The 21,896-nt window shown below is 46.3% G+C and overlaps 1 protein-coding gene across 1 annotated transcript in view; it reads left to right on the forward strand.

Annotated features, from left to right (window-relative positions):
* Window positions 1-1,651: 1,651 nt before the first annotated feature.
* Window positions 1,652-21,896, forward strand: part of emid1 (EMI domain containing 1) — a 55,767-nt gene continuing 35,522 nt past the window's right edge. Inside the window, exons 1-4 of the mRNA XM_056417958.1 lie at window positions 1,652-2,216; window positions 8,518-8,631; window positions 10,096-10,199; window positions 12,999-13,082. Of these exons, the coding sequence (XP_056273933.1) occupies window positions 2,041-2,216; window positions 8,518-8,631; window positions 10,096-10,199; window positions 12,999-13,082 (478 nt within the window). The 5' untranslated portion in view covers window positions 1,652-2,040. The remainder of the gene's footprint in view (window positions 2,217-8,517; window positions 8,632-10,095; window positions 10,200-12,998; window positions 13,083-21,896) is intronic.

The raw sequence follows: 21,896 nt of genomic DNA on the forward strand, positions 1-21,896 counted from the left end.
AGGCTGCTCAAGTTTTCCACTTTACCCAAGTAGATTTTCAGCTGTTCTCTACAGGATAGGTAGCAGGCTTTACTATTTAACGAACAAATATAGTGCAGCGCTAAGTAATCGAGGCTGCTGAAGTCAGCATGCCAAAGCAGCTGAAGTTACGGTGAAGATCTGGCAGCTTGTGTGCAGTGAGGTCACAGAAACACAGGAAAAAAACAGTTTGAAGCCACATGGTGTGCAACGTTCATCGCCTAGCCTGAGCTGCGCAAGTGCGGCTGTGATCAGTGATGTGCTGTTTAGACTAAACTTGGACTTAGCCTATAAACAAATAACCAGTGACATGAAAATATTTAACATTCAAGTCTCTTCCCTTAATAGTCCATATTTCCATATGAGTCACGCTTCTCTTAACTGCACCGTGCCGTCTGTAAGGCTCTCCTCTGAGTGGCAGAGGGCTAGACAGGTGTCTTCTCAGCCTTAACAGGAGCGACTCATAAAGAGTGGCGACGCGGACATGTTTATGACCAAACACGGGAGGGGAGGAATTGCATTTCCCTGTTGAAAAGAGGGAAACCGTTTTTAAATACCCTACAATTCCCTTATACTCATACATGTGAGTGAGCAGCAGTAAATGCACCTCCAATGCTGCGCTGCTGTTGGCACAGTACAGGGGAGAAATAAGAAAACCCAAACCGACCGCCGTCTGCCGCCTCAGACTTTACATTAACTCTTATTGCTCCAGTTCCTGATGGCACTATTGCCCGTAAAATCCATGGGGGCCCTATAACAAAAAACTCTGACTCATCATTTTCCAACAATCCCCAAATGAAAGTGCAAAAGTGATTTGGGGATTGTTGGAGAGCAGGTGGGCTTACTCAGTCCCATCCAAGTGCTGACCTGTTTGTCTTTCTACCCGTACTGGAGCTGATTGGTTCCCGTCTCAATGTCTGTGAGTGTGTGAACAACATCTCTCATTAGCTGAGAACTTCATCAGTATTCATATTCAAGTTTTCACAAGTGCTTTATGCTGCATTTGTTTTAGCTGGCGGGACCCCATGATGGGGCCTGAGAGGTGGAGTCACCCCCAACCACAAATAGCCATCTTGGGCCTCGGGTTTTGGTTGCAGTGCAGGTGTTTAGTTTGGAGCAGGGCCGCAGCCCTGTGGTTACTGGCTGTGTGCACTAAACCTACATGACCCAACTGTATGCGCTGATGGAGGTTACTGTAACTTCACTACACCCCTGCCACTGTGCCTGGGCACCGATAGCGTTGACACAAAGAAAGAGCCAACTGGGGAAGGCAACCAGAGGGGAAACACGCCATGGGTGGATAGTTGTTAAAACATGGTAACAATATCGGGATGAACCTTGCTTTGTGGGCTTTTTAAATAGAACGTGTCTCATCTGTTGTTCACCAAATAACACTTACTCATCACTGACAAAGTTCCAAAGAATTCAGAGGAGTCTCGAAAAAGCAGCAGCCGATAATTCAATTAGAAGTGAACCAAATAGCCTTCAATGCGTAATGTGCCTCGAGCGTGCGCCGTCCTCCTCCGTGAGAGGTTGGAACGGGGCAGGGAGGAAAGGAGCCAGCAGGCTGCGCTTTGAAAGACCCGAGGAGTCTATAAAAGTGGTGTCATGCCGGCTGCAGTCGGAGCTCTGCTCGATCAGCGCACAGACTGACGGAGCGGGAACGGGAGGAACGAGCACAGCGCGCGCACGCTCACATCCACACGCGCGGCGTTCAAGGGTTGTCTTCTAATGCCGGCTCTCTGTCATAGGTAGAGACTCACCAGCAGCGGGAGTTTGCGGGGTGGCAGTTTCCTTCAGTTGCTTTAGTTCATTTCAGATTGTTGAGTCACAAGAGCGCGAGGCACCGTGTCTGCATCAGTGTGCTGCTTTAGTGCAAGGGATGCGCGTCTTGTCCAGCCGACCCGGAGCTGTCTGACACATTTCTCCCACCGGGCTGGATCCACTAACCGGTCTCTCTTCTCACCGGGGGGAAGTTGGGCTCGGTTCTACTTTTCTGGCCGTACTTTTGATGCCACGGAAATGGGACCGCGCCAACGGGAGAGCGTGTCCGCGCTTTGCAGCAGAAGTTTGCTCTGGACGGTGCTGATACTCTGGCTCAGCACGTTGGTTGATGGGACCTGGAAGACCGGACTGTACAAGACCTACTCCTCTGGGGCACAGACTGCAGCCTCTCTGACCTCAGTCTATCAGAAAAGGTAAGGGAACCTTTATATTAGTATAAGACATTACCTCTGGACTTCATGTGAATCCTAAATGGTGCATTGTGTTGCAGCCACACACACTTTTACAGTAGCCATGTCCTCTTGTTAACACTGCAGAGCGACTCCCATCTCCATCCATCTCCCAGGTCCTATTGTCTTCCTGACAGTTCGTTTCCTTTTTCCTGTGCTGGCAGCACACATCGCTCTGCTGACCCTGTTCCATTGTTGCAGGAGCAGCACGTCAGGGTGCTCTTCAAAACACCACCTCCTCACATCTGTCCAGTCAGAACCACTCCTTTGCGGATCGCGGGGAGTGAAGACAGGATGCATCGTGAAGAAGTGTTAAAGACAGTGAATTATATTTATGGCTGTAATAAAGTGCACGGAGAACAATAGCATCAGAATAGGTCACTGAATGACACGGGGGATGAGACGGTCTCGTGAAATGACTGATCCTGGTTTCCGACACAGTGTCACCATACTTTACTCCCAAAGGAGCGATACCCAGCTCTGCTCCCCTCCTGGCAGAGCCAATGTTTAGCTCGGACACTAGCCGGTGCTTAGAGATGACTGGCCGTTTCCCATCTTGCACATATTCATGCAGTCGGGTTGAGAGCGTGTGCAGATTACGCTGTGTGGGCCGAACGTGAAACCTCTTCTCTCTGATGAGGCCTGACCCTCTGGGTGTGTCCAGGTGGCTTTCAGCACTCCCAGCCTCCTTGCTTCGCTGGCTCCCCTCTCTGCTCTGCTCCACTGTCCCTCATGGCCAAAGGTCTGTTGACATGTTTACTAAACAAAAGCAGCTGGGACTCCACCGCATCTGGGCCTGTTCCGGGCAGGAGAGATGAGTTTACAGTGAGCTCGCCGCTGTTAGTAAGTGGCGAGAGGAGGAATGTCAAGATAGACAAAAGCGAAAGGGGTCGTCGGCGTGAGTCAGAGAGGTCAACGGGTTTGAGGTGACATGAGAAGAGCTCAGTCCACCTGCTGCCGGGCCTGCTACAGGAAAGCAGCGGTTTATGGTGCGTCAACAAAGCCAAACGGGAGCATTGGGATTTCAGAGAGCAGAAGGCTGGAGACACTCGACACTGAGTGACAGAAACTTAACGTGTCGTTGGTGTGCAGGCACTTCAAAGGAAATGGATATTCATTTTAGCAGACTGGGAATCTGTCACAGGAAAACCTTCTCTCAGAACGTCCCCCCTCGCCGGCCCTGTCTTCACACAGCAATTACCCAAATACAGGGGATTAACAACTCGAGTAATTTTGCATTCGCTCTGCTGAGGAGCTGATAAAGTGTTCATTCACCCTTGACCTTCTCAACGACGATATGAGCTCCGTACACTGAGGGCTTATGAGGTAGCCGCTTCTTTATTTCCGGTCGGGCCCACTTCTTTATCCTCCCTCGGAGGACTTGTCATGGTCTGACAGGCCTGAACCCCGTGGCCATGCGCCCTCATTCCTCACACATCTAAACCATATCCATGTTTTCTTTCAATGAAGATGACACATCACAGTAGGCTGAGTCCTGTGTGGCACAAAGCAAAATGGCTTTAGATTTAAAATAACTAAAAAATGCATGTGCTCAAGGACATTTGTCCGTGAGTATAAGGAAGCACATTAAATCACTGGTGGGGGATACATTCATCCGCAGGGAGTGGACCATATCCCACTATAGAGCTGCAGCAATTAGGAGATTCAGAAATTAATGATGCTAAAATAAAAAAACATTGATTGTTCCATCTTTTCCAATTTGTAACATTGTAAACCAAATATATATATTTGTTAGTTTCTCTGGTTGTCTACAATTGAAAATGTAATCCTGTTTTGGACTCTTAGTTGGAAAAATGGAGGCTAGAAGACGTCACCTTTTCCACCATTTTATCAAGAATCGATCCAATAATCTGGAAAATCATACAGATAAACGATAATGACAATAAGCCCTGAATCAGTCAATTGCGTCGTGTAACCTGCAGGTGAGCAGTCCGCACTGTCGGCGGCTCAGCTGCACACGGTTATACATTCATGACTGTATGGAGCCATTGGTGTGATATAAGCGCTTTCTTCAGTTGAGAGCAATTCCCTTTGTGCTTTCCAGCCGGGAACACTTACCGATGCACACACCCGTTACACCCAGAGACACTCCGCGAGCTCACAGGTGTCCAGGTCTCAAAACAGACAAAGACAAATGAGAGTTTCCCTCTGAGTTGCTGTGAAGAGTCACTTAGCTCTGACCTTCAAGGCCTCACTGAGGCGCTTTGATTCCCGTGGAAAACACATGGCATCGTTGAACCTGCAACATGACAGCCCAGCAGCCTTTATATTCTGTTTAATTTATAATTGAATACCTCTTCAAATTCTTTCACTAATCTCATTCAGGTTGCTCTGGTTCTTTCTGTTTTTCCGAGAAGCTGCAGATTATGACTCCAGGAATGCTGCATCTCTCTCTCTTCATTCATTTCACTGTGAATACAGTCTCTCTATTTCTCTCTTTGCCATTTTTTGTTTGCGCCACATTTTTCATGTGCCTCCTCTACATCCCGTGGGGCCAAGAGTGCCTCATAATTGTCTTTCCTTCCATTTCCCTGTTCCCATCGGAAGCCACCTTGTGTGACCCTCATGATAAAATAACCTTTGTCTCCGCTCTGCTCCTCCGTCTGGCCGTTTGCCACATCTGTCTTTTGTCCTTTGTTCTCCTCGACTATTTTTCCCACAGACAGAAATCTGGAGAAATTCCTTTACATTTCTGTCTACGCTGCGTTTCTAGCATATCTTTGAGTGCTCGTCCTCCCACGGTACATGAATGGATGGGTATGAGTAAAGTGAGCTACTAGTCTGGGACACGTTTCACTCCCATCTCTCCAGTGGTTTTTCCCTCATCAGCGATCTTGTCAGTTCACACGTCTCCCAGCTTCATCCTCCCCACGCAGTCTGCTGCAGAACTCGCGCACTAACTCGGTGTAATCCTGAAAGATGCAGCCTGCGTAGCCTACAAGGTCAACACGAGGGCTACGAGAACACAGCATACCTGTTCAAGCTTCTTTTTTTTTTGCAGAGTTCAATGATTTGCATGAATGTAGGACTCAGTCGGTACTCAGCACGTTTTTGTTTCCCTCCAATGTTTTACTGTCTTGGCCTCCGTGGCGTTGAGGAACAGATGGGCCGGAGCTCTGATTTTTTTTTACCGTCCCCTTAAAGATTGAAGATTTATTTCGTAACTGTTGGCTGTGACTGTGAGCGACGGTTGATGATTTATTTTGCTTGGGCCTGGCGTCCAGTCTGCCATGTGTGCTCAGAGACCTGATACTCGCTCAGGGCCTGCTCGGTGCTTTTGCCAGTGAAACAGCATGGTGCTGGTGGCTTTCACGCTTCTTAACCCAAGGGCGCCTCCCGTAAGATCAGGGTGTGCCGACTATGAAACATTTGACATGTAAAGACACCGAGCACACCAAGTGTCCCGTGTGAATACAGCCAGGCAATATACAGGCTTATTGTACGGTAGTAACCAAATGAGGAAGGTGATCTGCCGTATGGCTTATAAATGAAACTGATCCACATCCCAAAGGAGACAGAGATGTTACCTTTAATATCTGAATGCATCTCCATCCTCTCTGCAGTGGAGAACGTATCGTTCTTTCAGCTCCGTGCTTGTACTCATGTATTGTGTCGATCGGATACGTAGGCACTGCAGGTATTGGTTGTCAAGCCCTTTGGGGAATTGTAAACTCTGTTATGCCAAATGCTTTTATTATTTCAGTCACTGAAGCAGCAGCGGTTGGCATTTCCTCTTTGGTAATTGCATAAGTGCAAAGCAAAGAGAGAGGGAGAACATAAAACCCACCCCCACGTCCCCCTCATACCCCCTGGTGACATCTTAGCGGTTCCCAGGTGAAGCCTCGTCTCAGCCTGGGAAACTCCGATGTTTATCTGTTGGGTCTGGGGGATAAGTGGTGGGGAGGAGTTGGGCTCAGTACCCCCTCCTGTTACTCCATCGCTACCTGACCACAGCTGCTCCTTCAATGTCGGACATTTTCCACTGATGATTACAGACAATTTTTTTTCAGGACAAGGGAAAGCAATCATAGAGTAATCATATATATCTGTGTTCATTTATGTACCCTTAAGGCTGATGGATACATTAAGATACGTGGTGGGCTTGTATTTAAATAACATATGTGGCGGATGAACTTCCTCATTACTTTACTTGAGAAGTTTCGGATTAATTCAAACTGTGTCTTTTGCACACCGTTTACTTGTCAAAGTCTCACTTCCTCTGGCGAACCTCTTTCAAAATGTTATTATTATATAGGCTACATTATTATTAGATAAATGGAAAACATCAAGATCAATCAATAATCCAGACTAAACCAGAGCAGAGAAATAGTCACATCAAAACAGAAATACCTGCAGTCGTCCCGAGACTCAGGTCTGTGTGTGCGGCCCACCGCCACACGTGGGGATCGTTAATCGGAGCTCGTTCAGGGCTGCTTCGCATCCTCCGCCATCGGCAGTTTCCTTTAGTGTAAACCGTCTCTCTCACACACACACACACACATATGGTCTCACATATTGACAAACAGACTTTAGGGGGGGGGCACACTCCCGCTCTTGGAAACACACTGGCAGCAGAACACACGGTGTGTAGTTGTGAGAGCCACACGGTCTCTTTGTGGTTCCACATAGAGCTTCTTTCTGTACGTCGCCTGATTGTATAAACACAGCCGATATAAGTGTTGTCCTCCAGCTGTAGCCATGTGATCTGATGTTGTTAATACATTAATAGTAACATATGGCAGCTCAAATTGCTGCAGTTTGTTTACATATATTAAAGCAAAAAGGACGAGTAACCAGCCTTCAGTGTTTAGCTGATATGATAAGTAGGAAACTTTTCTCATAAACACATGTCATTGCCTCCTCGCTATCACAAACAAGCATCTGCTCCTGTTAGAGGGGTGACTCTCCTCTCGGTGAGGATTAAACCAAACCGATTAGCTCTCAAATGAATCTCCATTCATTATAGTAACTTCATTTGGTGCCTTTAGCCTTATGGATGGCTTTGAGTGCTTTACTGTGTGCTCATTTATAATTATGCTTCTGGAGGCCTAAGAAATAACTAAAGCACTGCACCTTCCTTAGCCTGATTTTATAATCTAAGAGTCTCTGACCTTTTCAGGATTATCTTTTCTCTAGACGGTCTGTTGCTTAACAGCCTCTCTGACTCCTGATGCAATGTCTCCTAAAGCCTCTCTCACTCCTGATGCTATGTCTCCTGAATCCTCTCTGACTCCTGAAGCCTCTCCTGAATCCTCCCCTTCTGACTCCTGAAGCCTCTCTGACTCCTGATGCCATGTCTCCTGAAGCCTCTCTGACTCCTGATGCCATGTCTCCTGAAGCCTCTCTGACTCCTGATGCCATGTCTCCTGAAGCCTCTCTGACTCCTGATGCCATGTCTCCTGAAGCCTCTCTCACTCCTGATGCCATGTCTCCTAAAGCCTCTCTGACTCCTGATGCCATGTCTCCTGAAGCCTCTCTGACTCCTGATGCCATGTCTCCTGAAGCCTCTCTGACTCATGATGCAATGTCTCCTGAAGCCTCTCTGACTCATGATGCAATGTCTCCTGAAGCCTCTCTGACTCATGATGCAATGTCTCCTGAAGCCTCTCTGACTCCTGATGCTATGTCTCCTGAAGCCTCTCTGACTCCTGATGCCATGTCTCCTAAAGCCTCTCTGACTCCTGATGCCATGTCTCCTGAATCCTCTCTGACTCCTGAAGCCTCTCTGACTCATGATGCCATGTCTCCTGAAGCCTCTCTGACTCCTGATGTTATGTCTCCTGAAGCCTCTCTGGAAAGGAAGTGGACTCATGACCCAGAATTAACCGTGTTGAAAAACGTAATCTCCGTGTGAGACCTGGTCCTCCTCTTGATTCCGTCCGGAGGGACTTAACCTCTTCTGAGAGCCAAATGCAAATGGATGTGTTTTGATAGAAGAGAGAGGCCGCAGTGTAAATACAGCCCACAATGCACTCCTGCCAATCGTGTGACTGATTAAAACCTTGTAAACACCGTAAAGAATTTTCCATACAAAAGGAAGGGGGAAGGGTCGGAACAATGCGGCCCTGCGTGTGAAACACCGCATGTGGAACGTGACTGCATGGCTCATTTCCTTATTGTGTGAGTGCACTTGTTTGAAGGTGTTTTGACAATATCAATATTGAATTATTTACTTTGAAAATATGATTTTATTCTGTATCTAAAAATAACAACTGCTGTTTTATTCTGTATTTCCCCCCCTCAGGAACTGGTGTCCTCATACGGCCAGTAAGACGGTGACATGCCAGGTGCACAACGGGACGGTCCTGCAGCGGGTCTACCAGACGTGCCGCTGGCCGCAGGGATGTACGGGAGGCAGGTGAGAGGCGACTTTACCACGGCCGTTACTGCTGTACCATTAACGTGAGCTTTTTTGATCAGGAATAACCCACTTTAAAATACTTAAACCAACCTCTGTGGGAGTGTTAATTGATATAATGTTCATTTTCTCTATCGTGGAATAGCAGAAACATGGTTATCTTTTTAATAATGAATGTCATTCATCTTCTTTGACTTTCATCTTCCACCTAGCAAAAAAAACTACAGATCTGTCAAAGAAAAATGACTTCAAAGCCACATTTGTACCTTAATAATATTAATGATCTGTAATACAATCATTTCAGGTCATTTAGAAAGAACACGTACAGTGTGTTAGTGTTAGTTACTCTTGGTAAAGGATCCTGATTGGAGGATTTAGTGGCATCTAGCTGTGAGGTTCCAGATTGCAGCCGACTGAAACTTCTCCTGTGTTTCAAGCGTCAAGGAAAACTACGGTGGGAAACGCTCTATCCAGGAAATCAATAGATACCAAGTTCTCAACAATAGATCAAAAGGCAACGCAGCGGCCCCCATGTTGTGTTGTGAGTAACGCACTGATGATAAAGCTCATACAACACGTTCACGCCTGTTCCAGTGGGCAGACAAAAAGCATTGTGGGATATGAAGGAAATAATAAACATAAACGAGGGGGGCTGACTGTTAACTTCACCGTAAACAAAGGGGTGAATTCACAAAAGGATTGCACAGAATTTGCGGCCGCTAAACCTAAACAAATACAACAAAGAGAAGCCGTGTCATTTTCAAAGAACCTGAATGGGCTGAAATAAACCCGTCACTGTGCTGCTAAGCAAACAGCATCTCGTATGAGGTATAAATCATACATTTGGGGCAAAATCGTGGAATCGAGCCTCATTGCAAAAACAGTGAAATTCACAAAGTGATAATAGCATTTACAGTGAAATTATTAGCATCGTCAGAGAGTTGATGGCAACATTAGTGCATTCATACCGACCCACTGGGATATTAAATCCCAAATCAGTTTTTTCTCTGTCTTGTCTGTGATTCCTTGCCTGAGGTTTTGAGGAATGCCTCTGCACCTCGCTTCTCTAACTGTAGCTTGCGGTCTGAAAATTTCATTTTTCTTTTTCTCTCTGCCATTGTTCTGCCTACAATGCTGCATGGATAATTGCAATCAGATGCGAAAATAGGCACATTGCTTCACAACTTGTGATGCACAAGTCATCGTGCTATCTGCAGCCTCAATCCAGTCTGTGTGGAAGAAATCACATTACACCAGTTAAAAAAAAATACAAAGTCATCAAAAATAACTAAAGCAACTCGCTGAATCCCAAATGTTACTGTCACACATGCGTGAGTGAGATGAAATGAATGTGGCAGATGTGTGTCCATTCCTCTAGCTTCAGCTCAGAGTCTCAGTGCAGACACATGCAGCTATCATGACCTTTTAGAGAGGCTTTAGATTCTCCTGTGTGCTTGTTTCTAGCTACAGGACCGTGGTGAGACCTTCCTACAAAGTGGTGTATCGCACGGTGACCTCCCTGGAGTGGAAATGCTGTCCAGGATTCAGCGGCGCTGCCTGTGAAGAAGGTAAGTGGAGGCAGAAGGACTCGCAGACACATGCACACATTAGTTGTACAGCAGCTTAATGAACAACCGGCGGGGCTCTAGAAAAAAAGGCCATCTTCAGAGTCTCGGACGGAGGAATGGTTTAGTGCGTCTCTGTTTCCTCTTTTCATCGTTCTTCATCTCCTCAGGCGTACACACGTATTACCATCCGCATCCCTCTGTTTTGCATTGCGGTCTTATTGCCTGCATGTGTGCCTTCCAATACATGTGTACGAGTAATACTTTAAAACGGGAGTGATTTCATGAGGCTTCAGTCTTCTAAAGGAAGCTAAGAAATAAGATCCTTCAGGGTGAGTCAGATATGTTTTAATGTGTTCATTGTAGGAGTCATGGTACGATGTGAGGGTTGATTCTTCAGTGCGGTTTTGGGTTTTATTGTCCAGCTGGAACCGAGTCTTCATGCTCTTAATTGCTCTGCTAGAACTTTTGTTTTCATTTTTTCAACTACAGTAGCTGCCCACCACACACACACACACACACACACGCACACACGCGCACCCACACACTCTCTCTCTCTCACACACACACACACACACACAGTGTTTCATGACTACCGCAGGCACCGGCCCCTGTGTCTCTGCAGTCTGAGGAGAAGGGTGGAGTGTCTCTTCATGTGGGGACCCGGGACTTGACGGGGTGTAACCTCAAGCGTCAGGCTCTGCGACACAAAGGCCAATAAATGTTTACAGTGGTCAATTTATTTGTGGGCTTTTTTTCTCTTTTATGCTCCCCCCTCTGGAAAAGAAGTGGACTCATGACCAAATTAACCGTGGTTGAAAAACGTAATCTCCGTGTGAGACCTGGCTATCACTCCCTCTTTGATTCCGTCCGCTGAGGGACTTAACCTCTTCTGAGAGCCAAATGCAATGGATGTGTTTTGATAAGAGAGAGGCATGATGTAAATACAGCCCACAACGCACTCCTGCCAATCGTTCTTGACTGATTAAAACCTTGTAAACACCGTCAAAATTTTCCATACAAAAGGAAGGGGAAGGGTCGGAACAAGCGCGGCCCTGCGTGTGAAACACCGCATGTGGAACGTGACTGCATGGCTCATTTCCTTGTGTGAGTGCACTTGTTTGAAGGTGTTTTGACAATATCAATATTGAATTATTTACTTTGAAAATATGATTTTATTCTGTATCTAAAAATAACAACTGCTGTTTTATTCTGTATTTCCCTCAGGAACTGGTGTCCTCATACGGCCAGTAAGACGGTGACATGCCAGGTGCACAACGGGACGGTCCTGCATGGTCTACCAGACGTAAGCCATGGCCGCAGGGATGTACGGGAGGCAGGTGAGAGGCGACTTTACCACGGCCGTTACTGCTGTACCATTAACGTGAGCTTTTTGATCAGAATAACCCACTTTAAAATACTTAAACCAACCTCTGTGGGAGTGTTAATTGATATAATGTTCATTTTCTATCGTGGAATAGCAGAAACATGGTTATCTTTAATAATGAATGTCATTCATCTTCTTTGACTTTCATCTTCCACCTAGCAAAAACTACAGATCTGTCAAAGAAAAATGACTTCAAAGCCACATTTGTACCTTAATAATATTAATGATCTGTAATACAATCATTTCAGGTCATTTAGAAAGAACACGACAGTGTGTTAGTGTTAGTTACTCTTGGTAAAGGATCCTGATTGGAGGATTTAGTGGCATCTAGCTGTGAGGTTCCAGATTGCAGCCGACTGAAACTTCTCCTGTGTTTCAAGCGACAAGGAAAACTACGGTGGAAACGCTCTATCCAGGAAATCAATAGATACCAAGTTCTCAACAATAGATCAAAAGGCAACGCAGCGGCCCCCATGTTGTGTTGTGAGTAACGCACTGATGATAAAGCTCATACAACACGCTCACGCCTGTTCCAGTGGGCAGACAAAAAGCATTGTGGGATATGAAGGAAATAATAAACATAAACGAGGGGGGCTGACTGTTAACTTCACCGTAAACAAAGGGGTGAATTCACAAAAGGATTGCACAGAATTTGCGGCCGCTAAACCTAAACAAATACAACAAAGAGAAGCCGTGTCATTTTCAAAGAACCTGAATGGGCTGAAATAAACCCGTCACTGTGCTGCTAAGCAAACAGCATCTCGTATGAGGTATAAATCATACATTTGGGGCAAAATCGTGGAATCGAGCCTCATTGCAAAAACAGTGAAATTCACAAAGTGATAATAGCATTTACAGTGAAATTATTAGCATCACAGAGTTGATGGCAACATTAGTGCATTCATATCACCCACTGGATATTAAATCCCAAATCAGTTTTTTCTCTGTCTTGTCTGTGATTCCTTGCCTGAGGTTTTGAGGAATGCCTCTGCACCTCGCTTCTAACTGTAGCTTGGTCTGAAAATTTCATTTTTCTTTTTCTCTCTGCCATTGTTCTGCCTACAATGCTGCATGGATAATTGCAATCAGATGCGAAAATAGGCACATTGCTTCACAACTTGTGATGCACAAGTCATCGTGCTATCTGCAGCCTCAATCCAGTCTGTGTGGAAGAAATCACATTACACGAGTAAAAAAAAAATACAAAGTCATCAAAAATAACTAAAGCAACTCGCTGAATCCCAAATGTTACTGTCACACATGCGTGAGTGAGATGAAATGAATGTGGCAGATGTGTGTCCATTCCTCTAGCTTCAGCTCAGAGTCTCAGTGCAGACACATGCAGCTATCATGACCTTTTAGAGAGGCTTTAGATTCTCCTGTGTGCTTGTTTCTAGCTACAGGACCGTGGTGAGACCTTCACAAAGTGGTGTATCGCACGGTGACCTCCCTGGAGTGGAAATGCTGTCCAGGATTCAGCGGCGCTGCCTGTGAAGAAGGTAAGTGGAGGCAGAAGGACTCGCAGACACATGCACACATTAGTTGTACAGCAGCTTAATGAACAACCGGCGGGGCTCTAGAAAAAGGCCATCTTCAGAGTCTCGGACGGAGGAATGGTTTAGTGCGCCTCTGTTTCCTCTTTTCATCGTTCTTCATCTCCTCAGGCGACACACGTATTACCATCCGTGATCCCTCTGTTTTGGATTGCGGTCTTATTGCCTGCATGTGTGCCTTCCAATACATGTGTACGAGTAATACTTTAAAACGGGAGTGATTTCATGAGGCTTCAGTCTTCTAAAGGAAGCTAAGAAATAAGATCCTTCAGGGTGAGTCAGATATGTTTTAATGTGTTCATTGTAGGAGTCATGGTACGATGTGAGGGTTGATTCTTCAGTGCGGTTTTGGGTTTTATTGTCCAGCTGGAACCGAGTCTTCATGCTCTTAATTGCTCTGCTAGAACTTTTGTTTTCATTTTTTCAACTACAGTAGCTGCCCACCACACACACACACACACACACGCACACACGCGCACCCACACACTCTCTCTCTCTCACACACACACACACACACAGTGTTTCATGACTACCGCAGGCACCGGCCCCTGTGTCTCTGCAGTCTGAGGAGAAGGGTGGAGTGTCTCTTCATGTGGGGACCCGGGACTTGACGGGGTGTAACCTCAAGCGTCAGGCTCTGCGACACAAAGGCCAATAAATGTTTACAGTGGTCAATTTATTTGTGGGCTTTTTTTCTCTTTTATGCTCCCCCTCCCAAGTGGAGTTGAGCAACTCTCTGCCCTCCCAGTGGTCTGGAGGCTTCAGCTGGAGAAATATCTCCACTTCAGAACGGCCTGAATGGCGTGCTTGTTTTAGAGCTTCCCCACTTTCAAAGTAAAAGAACACATTGAAAACCCAGAATTTACTTAACGAGAGCACAGGAACACACAGTCAAACAAGGAGGAAATTAACCAATTAAGTTGTTGCTGGAGTAGATTCCCCTGCGGTTGTCATGGCAGTCGGGTGGGGGGGGGGGGGGGGGGCGAGCCAGCAGGGATGTTGGGATTAGCCACTAATCTGAGCGTCGTTCCGGGCGGCTTAGATCACAGGCGGCGCTGAGTCGAAGTGACAGGTCCCTTTCATAGGGGCCTTTACTCTCTGGCACCATGGATGCTGTCCGGGCCCACCGGCGCTTTGTTCTGCTCCTGCCACGTGAGCAGAACCTCTTGCCAGCGCAGAACCTGACACCCCGCTGCTGTCGGCACGGAGAAATAAAAGCTTGCCACATGGGCAAAGCTGGAGACCGGATTGTGCTTAAACTCTGTTTCCATCATTTTGCCAAGGGGAGTGAAAGCTACACCCGTCGCTCAGTGGGTGCACATTTCATATCCGGGCTCTTAATACCCGTCTGTTGCTCCATCTGCAAATCTCTACGCTTTTCTTTGTGAATTTCCAGACGGCTATGAGCACTTGTTCGACCTTGAGTTTGGCTTCGTTAGAAGGCTCCGTACAAAAAGCCCCTCAGTTCAGAACAAACAACTATTTTACTTTACGAAATCTTCTGTCTGGGTCAGACATCAGAATCAGAATCAGAATCAGAAACAGGTTTATTGCCAAAGAATGTTTTCACAAACAAACGAGGAACTTTTTTTGGCGGAAGGTGCAAGATTCGCGCACCAAGACACCGAGGCGCCGTCCGAGACACATATTGCTTTTGAGCTCATAAATCTGATAAATATCTAACACCGGATACATATATCTGTAAAAAACTCTTTTGGAGTTCAAGTGTTGGTTATATACCTCTGCTCCCATCATCCCTTTTCCTCGACTTGTCTGCTTGTCACAGACTGGAAGGATGTGTATGGTCCGCTCATTGACTCGCGCTGCCCTGCGTTCCCGTCCACCGTCTCTCACCAGGACAGCCCAAAAGCCCCGGAACACGCCGGACCCCCAGGGCCAGTCGGCATTACGGCAGATCTCAACAATGTCCGCACATTATGGGGCTGCTTCAATGTGCAGGAGAGGACAGGAAGCGCGTTATTATCTTATCTGAGAGCACGGTCTCTATGTGCTTCTGTTTTAAATGGGGATGAGAGAGTTGTTTCCTCTTGTGTGCCTCCGTTCTCACCCGTCCGCCTGCCAATCGATTGGTCAACACATGTAAATCAACAGGTCCAGTTGGAAGGAAGGATAATGTGTTTCTGTTTTAGGTTTCAGATTATGCGTTTCCAAAGCAGCAGATATAAATGGTGGAACATGATGGGAAGAGTTCACGCCATGCTGTCATCCACACACCGGCTCGTGGGGCTTTTTGGCTTGTCACACTCAAACTGAGCAAAACATGACATCACACCCTGGCTGATACACAAACTAACGCCATCAGAGTCCAAGCGCCGTGAGATAACACTGCATCAGACAGGAACCTTTCACATTCACTCTCTTTTTGTTATTTCCTCACCCTAACCGCAGGACTTGGCTGGCGTTCCAGGCCCGTGGTGTAATTACTGGGGCCTAATTGTTTTCTATGAGGTTTGGGAGATATTGTCTTACTTGTGGACCTGGAACACAATGCTCTTTATCTCTGATTGAGCTTGTGGAGAAAAAAAAAGCAAAGTATTTGCAGATGGAAGCACTTTCATAGCTCGCCAGAAGCAGGGATTTAACCTATGCCTGGTTGGCTTTGGCATGACAAGTAAGTAAATGCTTGTTTTCAGATAGGATATCATAAACTGTGCTACATCAAGCACAGATATATAAATTATACCTCATTCAGAAGTGCAAAAAAATGTAAATGCTACATTATTACTTTATTGCTGGCTCTCGAAGACCCGAAGAGGTTTCATCAATACACAGTGCAGCAATGAAGGATGGCAGCGTGCTCGGCAGTTGTGGATATCAGTCAAATTCATTGTCTTGGACTCTCTTTATGTTCATTGTGATGGAAGTCTTAAAAGTGTGAAGATGGCACTGAGAAACGACACTAGATTTAACATTGTCTGGATTTATGACAGGACCCCACTTGGGCCCAGTTTATCGCGGGGGCGGGGGGGGTGTAGGTTTGAATTTGCACGGCTGTCAAAGCCCTGCCGCGGGGGTACCCGTCAAGCCGTATCTCCCAGCCAAGCGGAGGCTGCGGTTTTTGGGTTGCAATTACGGTATACGGCTGGGAGGCATCGGCGCGCTGTCTGTAATAAACCGCAGAAATGTAATCTGTGTTTTCACAGCTCAGCGCAGCTTATCACCGACCTGCACGCTAAACCCCTCCATTTAAACATCAGTCGGCTGCAGCTTGCCATGAGCAACCGAAGAGTGGGAGTGCGTGGACGCCGATATGATTGTCGGGGTGAATGTGTGCGTGGAGCAGCGAGGTGTCGAGGATTCGTACAGTGAGCGATGCAGCTGTTGGGCGTGATTAGCTGCTTTAATGGCAGCCGGCTATCGTAGCTGTGAGGGAAGCGGCCGCGGCCTGAGGTGAGAGGGGAGGGAGCTGAACAAGAGCAGGTGACCTCTCCTCCCCGAGACCACACAGCCTGCTTTTCATTTAGCCCTCCTCTCCTCTTTCACTCACATTCCTGGATCCCCTTGTGTTTGCATAAGCAGGTGTTCAATATTTTATTCTCCCTCGCTCCAATGCATTCACCAGGTCATGTCAGATTGAGCCTAATCCAGGGTATTAATGCCCTCATGAGACGAGATCCACTCCGATCATAAGGAAACCAAAAAGTTGAGGGCATCAGGTAATTTAATTTCAAAATATACTAATAATTATGATAATATTATTCTGATTTTTTTAAATAATAGGTTCCATGCGAACCACATACAGAGCAGTCTGTGGAGAAGTATAGTCATCAGATTATAATGATGCCTCCCTGTGCCTTCATGGTTTATGTGTGGCTGTAATAGTGTACAGTCAAAGGGAAAAGATTATTTATGGTAGAATAGAATTCAGCCAAATTCATTTCTTTATTCATATTTATTTTAATAGTGATGATTTTATGATTTGATAACATAGGTCCATTTGTTGAGCTGCATTTATTCTGTTCATAACTCTGTTCTTGACAAGAAATGCAGAGGCAGAATTCTTTAGCTGAAACTTGTTAAAATTTCATACGTACTTAGCCTAGATTCTCAGCTCACATTTATGTATCTGCCTCTTGGACTGGAAATGTCTGCTTTCTGATTTATTTATTAGTTCCCAAGACTTCCCCTGGGAATGCATTGAAAACTGTTTTTCCTGACATAAAGTGGGCCAACTCAGCAGAGCAAAACACTTTTAGGGATGAAAATAGACACACACACACACACACACTCACACACACACACGCCATGGCAGCTGGAGTATTCTCTGTCCCAGTAAAGCAGAGGCATTTCCCCTCACCCAGTAGTTTAAGCCGACTGGTGAGTGACCCACACACAAACGGGCTCTTTCCTGAAGGATCAATCACACGCAGAGAAGAAAGACACTCTCTTCTCGGGAGAGATAAGCCAACTGAACCCGTAACAGAGCTGGTATCAAGTAGACAGATAAAGAAAAGGCTTTAAATCCTCCTCCTCGCCACTGGAGGTGGGGGCTCTATCTGCTTTCTCTCATTTCCGCTCAGCCACTGATGCCATTAAAGCGCCGTCAACCCGTCTGCTCGCTGCTCGCTACAGATCACGTCTCATTTTGAAGGTTTTTATTTGTTTGAGCCTTTAGCTCTACACTCAAAGAAATGACTCATTAGATGAACTCAATTAAATTTTTGGCAGGTTTTCCATCCAATAAGTATATGCAACTCCAACTCAAATTTAGCACATCAGTGCAATAAAATGTAATTAAGTTAGTCCAACTCATTTGTATCAAATACATCTAAAATAAAATAACGATATTCATTAAATTAAATAAATTTGTGTTTGTCCAACTCAAAATATAAACTAACTAACTAACAAAATATGCAAACTCCACACAGAAGGAAAGCCCCGACTGGGAATTGAACCCACGGACCTCTGGCTGTGAGGCGACAGTGCTAGCCACTACACCACCGTACAGCCCTGAAAGTGTCTTCACCTCATGTAAACAACTGATTTTCAGAAGGCGCATGCGCAAAGGATAGTCCTCAATGAAACACATTTATTTTGAGTTGATATGCACACCATCTAACCTAAATAAATCTAAGAAATGAAAGTATTCATACATTTTGTGTTACACCCATTAAATATAAATATCTATTTTTGTAAATGATTTATTTATATGTATCAAACAATATTTAAATGTGTCTCCTCGAAGAAGGGCGTGAATCGTTTTTTTGAGTGTAGAGGGGCTCGACGGCGGCGCTGTTTAACGCAGCGCTGCCGACCTCAGGCTGTGACAAGGTCATGAAGCGTATTTGGGGTTTTGAGGTCAGTGTGTGTGTCCGCCGCGTCCGGTTGGTTTCAAAGTTCAACAAACCCAATCCTGCTTGAATCACTATCCTCCATTTATTTGTCATAATTATCCACTTTGATTCCACTTGTTTCTGTTTTATTCTTCCTTCTCCCTCTTTATAGCTTCGACAAGCTGCACATCGTTAATGACCTGATTTAGCTTTGACTTCCCTTTTATTTAAGATAGTGAACCAATAGACTGATTTAGTTTAATTGACGACTCCTAGCCATGTCTCCTTCCTGCTAGTCATGTCTCCTTCCTGCTAGTCATGTCTCCTTCCTGCTAGTTATGTCTCCTTCCTGTTAGTCATGTCTCCTTCCTGCTAGTTATGTCTCCTTCCTGCTAGTCATGTCTCCTTCCTGCTAGTTATGTCTCCTTCCTGCTAGTCATGTCTCCTTCCTGCTAGTCATGTCTCCTTCCTGCTGGTCATGTCTCCTTCCTGCTAGTCATGTCTCCTTCCTGCTGGTCATGTCTCCTTCCTGCTGGTCATGTCTCCTTCCTGCTAGTCATGTCTCCTTCCTGCTGGTCATGTCTCCTTCCTGCTAGTCATGTCTCCTTCCTGCTGGTCATGTCTCCTTCCTGCTGGTCATGTCTCCTTCCTGCTGGTCATGTCTCCTTCCTGCTGGTCATGTCTCCTTCCTGCTAGTCATGTCTCCTTCCTGCTGGTCATGTCTCCTTCCTGCTAGTCATGTCTCCTTACTGCTAGTCATGTATCCTTACTGCTAGTCATGTCTCCTTCCTGCTAGTCATGTCTCCTTCCTGCTGGTCATGTCTCCTTCCTGCTCGTCATGTCTCCTTCCTGCTGGTCATGTCTCCTTCCTGCTAGTCATGTCTCCTTCCTGCTAGTCATGTCTCCTTCCTGCTAGTTATGTCTCCTTCCTGTTAGTCATGTCTCCTTCCTGCTAGTCATGTCTCCTTCCTGCTAGTTATGTCTCCTTCCTGTTAGTCATGTCTCCTTCCTGCTAGTCATGTCTCCTTCCTGCTGCTCATGTCTCCTTCCTGCTAGTCATGTCTCCTTCCTGCTAGTCATGTCTCCTTCCTGCTCGTCATGTCTCCTTCCTGCTAGTCATGTCTCCTTCCTGCTAGTTATGTCTCCTTCCTGCTAGTCATGTCTCCTTCCTGCTAGTCATGTCTCCTTCCTGCTAGTTATGTCTCCTTCCTGCTCGTCATGTCTCCTTCCTGCTAGTCATGTCTCCTTCCTGCTAGTCATGTCTCCTTCCTGCTAGTCATGTCTCCTTCCTGCTAGTCATGTCTCCTTCCTGCTAGTTATGTCTCCTTCCTGCTAGTCATGTCTCCTTCCTGCTAGTCATGTCTCCTTCCTGCTCGTCATGTCTCCTTACTGCTCGTCATGTCTCCTTACTGCTGTCTCACCTTTACCCCCCCCCCCCCCCCCGCTGTGGCCCACACAAATACAATAAAAACTGTTATTTTTAGATTAGCTATTATCCCCTTACGTTGTATGAGTCTGTGGGTCCTGTATACTCCCGGTAGCCTTGATGATCGAGCTGCTCATTTGTTACGAGTTCATAAACATGTTCAAAGCCACGTAGGAGACGCTGCTGTGGCTCAGTGGAGGGGTTTCATGACCTTCAAACCTGCTCCGCTCACATGTATAGGGAACCACAAACAGACCACCGCCTCAGAGATGTTTCTGTGGCGCGTGGAGTGGTGACATCATTTATGGCCTCTCATATCACAGACCTCCCAAACACCCCCAACCCCCTCCCTCCCTCCGGTCTCAGTTTCCCAGCCACTAAACGCTGCACTCTTGGTTAACGTGTAGAATTTAAAAGTCTTTGCCCCCGTCTGGATCCTAAACTCTATTTGTGTTCTGGTCTTTGCAGACATTTCCATTTGCTCATGTGCTCGTGATACGCTGCTCAGAGATGAGTAGAGTGGTGCTGATGGTTGTGATTAGTTCTGGATTGAAGACGGGTTCGGGGATGAGGTTTGGACGAGCTGCATTAGCAGTCGGCCTAATTAGAGACATTCAAACTCTTGACCAAAGAGAAATGACCTCACTGGATTGGCTAGAAAAAGGACAGAGCAGAGGAAGATAGAATGTGTCTCTAGAGCTCACCGGATGGACAGAAGCAATCGATGTCATGTGTACAGAATGAACAGCGATACAGAGATACAACACATCCGATGAATATGACAGAGCTGTTATCGGCTGCTTCAGGCCAGGGTTTATTATGGTCTTGTTGTGGTTATATTTAGTATATTATGCAGACACACTATTAATTCTAGCAATTAAGCAAATAGCTTGCAGGTAAACCTTCACAATCTTAAATTAAAATGTGAAATACAGTCACCAAGAGTGTGTAGAAGGTTGTGTAAATACAATGGATATCTAAAATCTCCAGAGATGTAATTAGATACCGTGATTTATTGCAGATCCGGGGTCAGATTTTCATGACAGATTATTGACATAGTAAATTGTCCGTGGATAAACGCCAGCACAGCATATCACTTCACTGTTGTGGAACACAATAAATTAATGACGACCATCTGCATGTCTAAATTATCGTAATTAATGACGACCATCTGCATGTCTAAATTATCGTGCATACTCATACAAAAAGCAGCATGTGGCCAGATCTCACACGTTGCACCTTTATTTTGTCTCATATGGTGTTTATTATTTCATGTCTTTATTAATGTATTTTGTCAATGATTTTGCAATTGTGTGTGAAAAATGCTGTTTAAAACAAACAAAATCTGCTGCATGTGGAAGACTTAAAGCCGTCTTCAGCGCCACAGTGTTGCACAGAAAGTGGTGTTTACCCTGCGCTAATAGAGCATGTACGACATGCCTCATTGAGGAAAGGGCTCGTATCTCCTCTGCTGCGTCGTCTGAGGTCGCGTCTCGGGGGCTTCTCTTCATATCCACGCACACTCGGGCATGTTCCTCCTGACCCCTTTGACCGTCTTCTCTTCACTTGGAGACGCACGTCTCGTTGAGATCATCTCAGGGCCACAGAGTGATGTTCACGCTGTTCAGGAAGTGTGGTATGCTTCAGTGGTCCAGCACCAGTCCAGGAAGAGGTTGCGGCAGCGTGCTGGCGTGGCTGGTGAGGCAGTGTCAGGGGCTCAGAGCCAGAGAGGCCCAGCGGAGTGAGCTCATGAACAACAGGACGTACCCCTGAACCTCTAAACCCAGGCCTGCATTCCGTCCGCTCCGCTGCCCCCCGGGACTCATCCAGGGGGGCTTTAACAACCCCGTTGTTTTGGTTGGCCCCTCGCCACAACCAGAGCCGAGCTGTGCATGACGGCTCCCCCCCTCGCTCCTCCGCCTCAATCGGGATCATAAATTCAGTCCAGAGAGGGTGTCTGTGTGTTCCTGCTTCCTCAGGTGTTTATGGCTCTCTCACTTTATTCGTACTGCGCTCACAGCCAGAGCCTGGCAGCAAACA

Source organism: Pseudoliparis swirei, chromosome 7 (genome assembly GCF_029220125.1).
Source record: "Pseudoliparis swirei isolate HS2019 ecotype Mariana Trench chromosome 7, NWPU_hadal_v1, whole genome shotgun sequence".
NCBI classification, from domain to species: domain Eukaryota; kingdom Metazoa; phylum Chordata; class Actinopteri; order Perciformes; family Liparidae; genus Pseudoliparis; species Pseudoliparis swirei.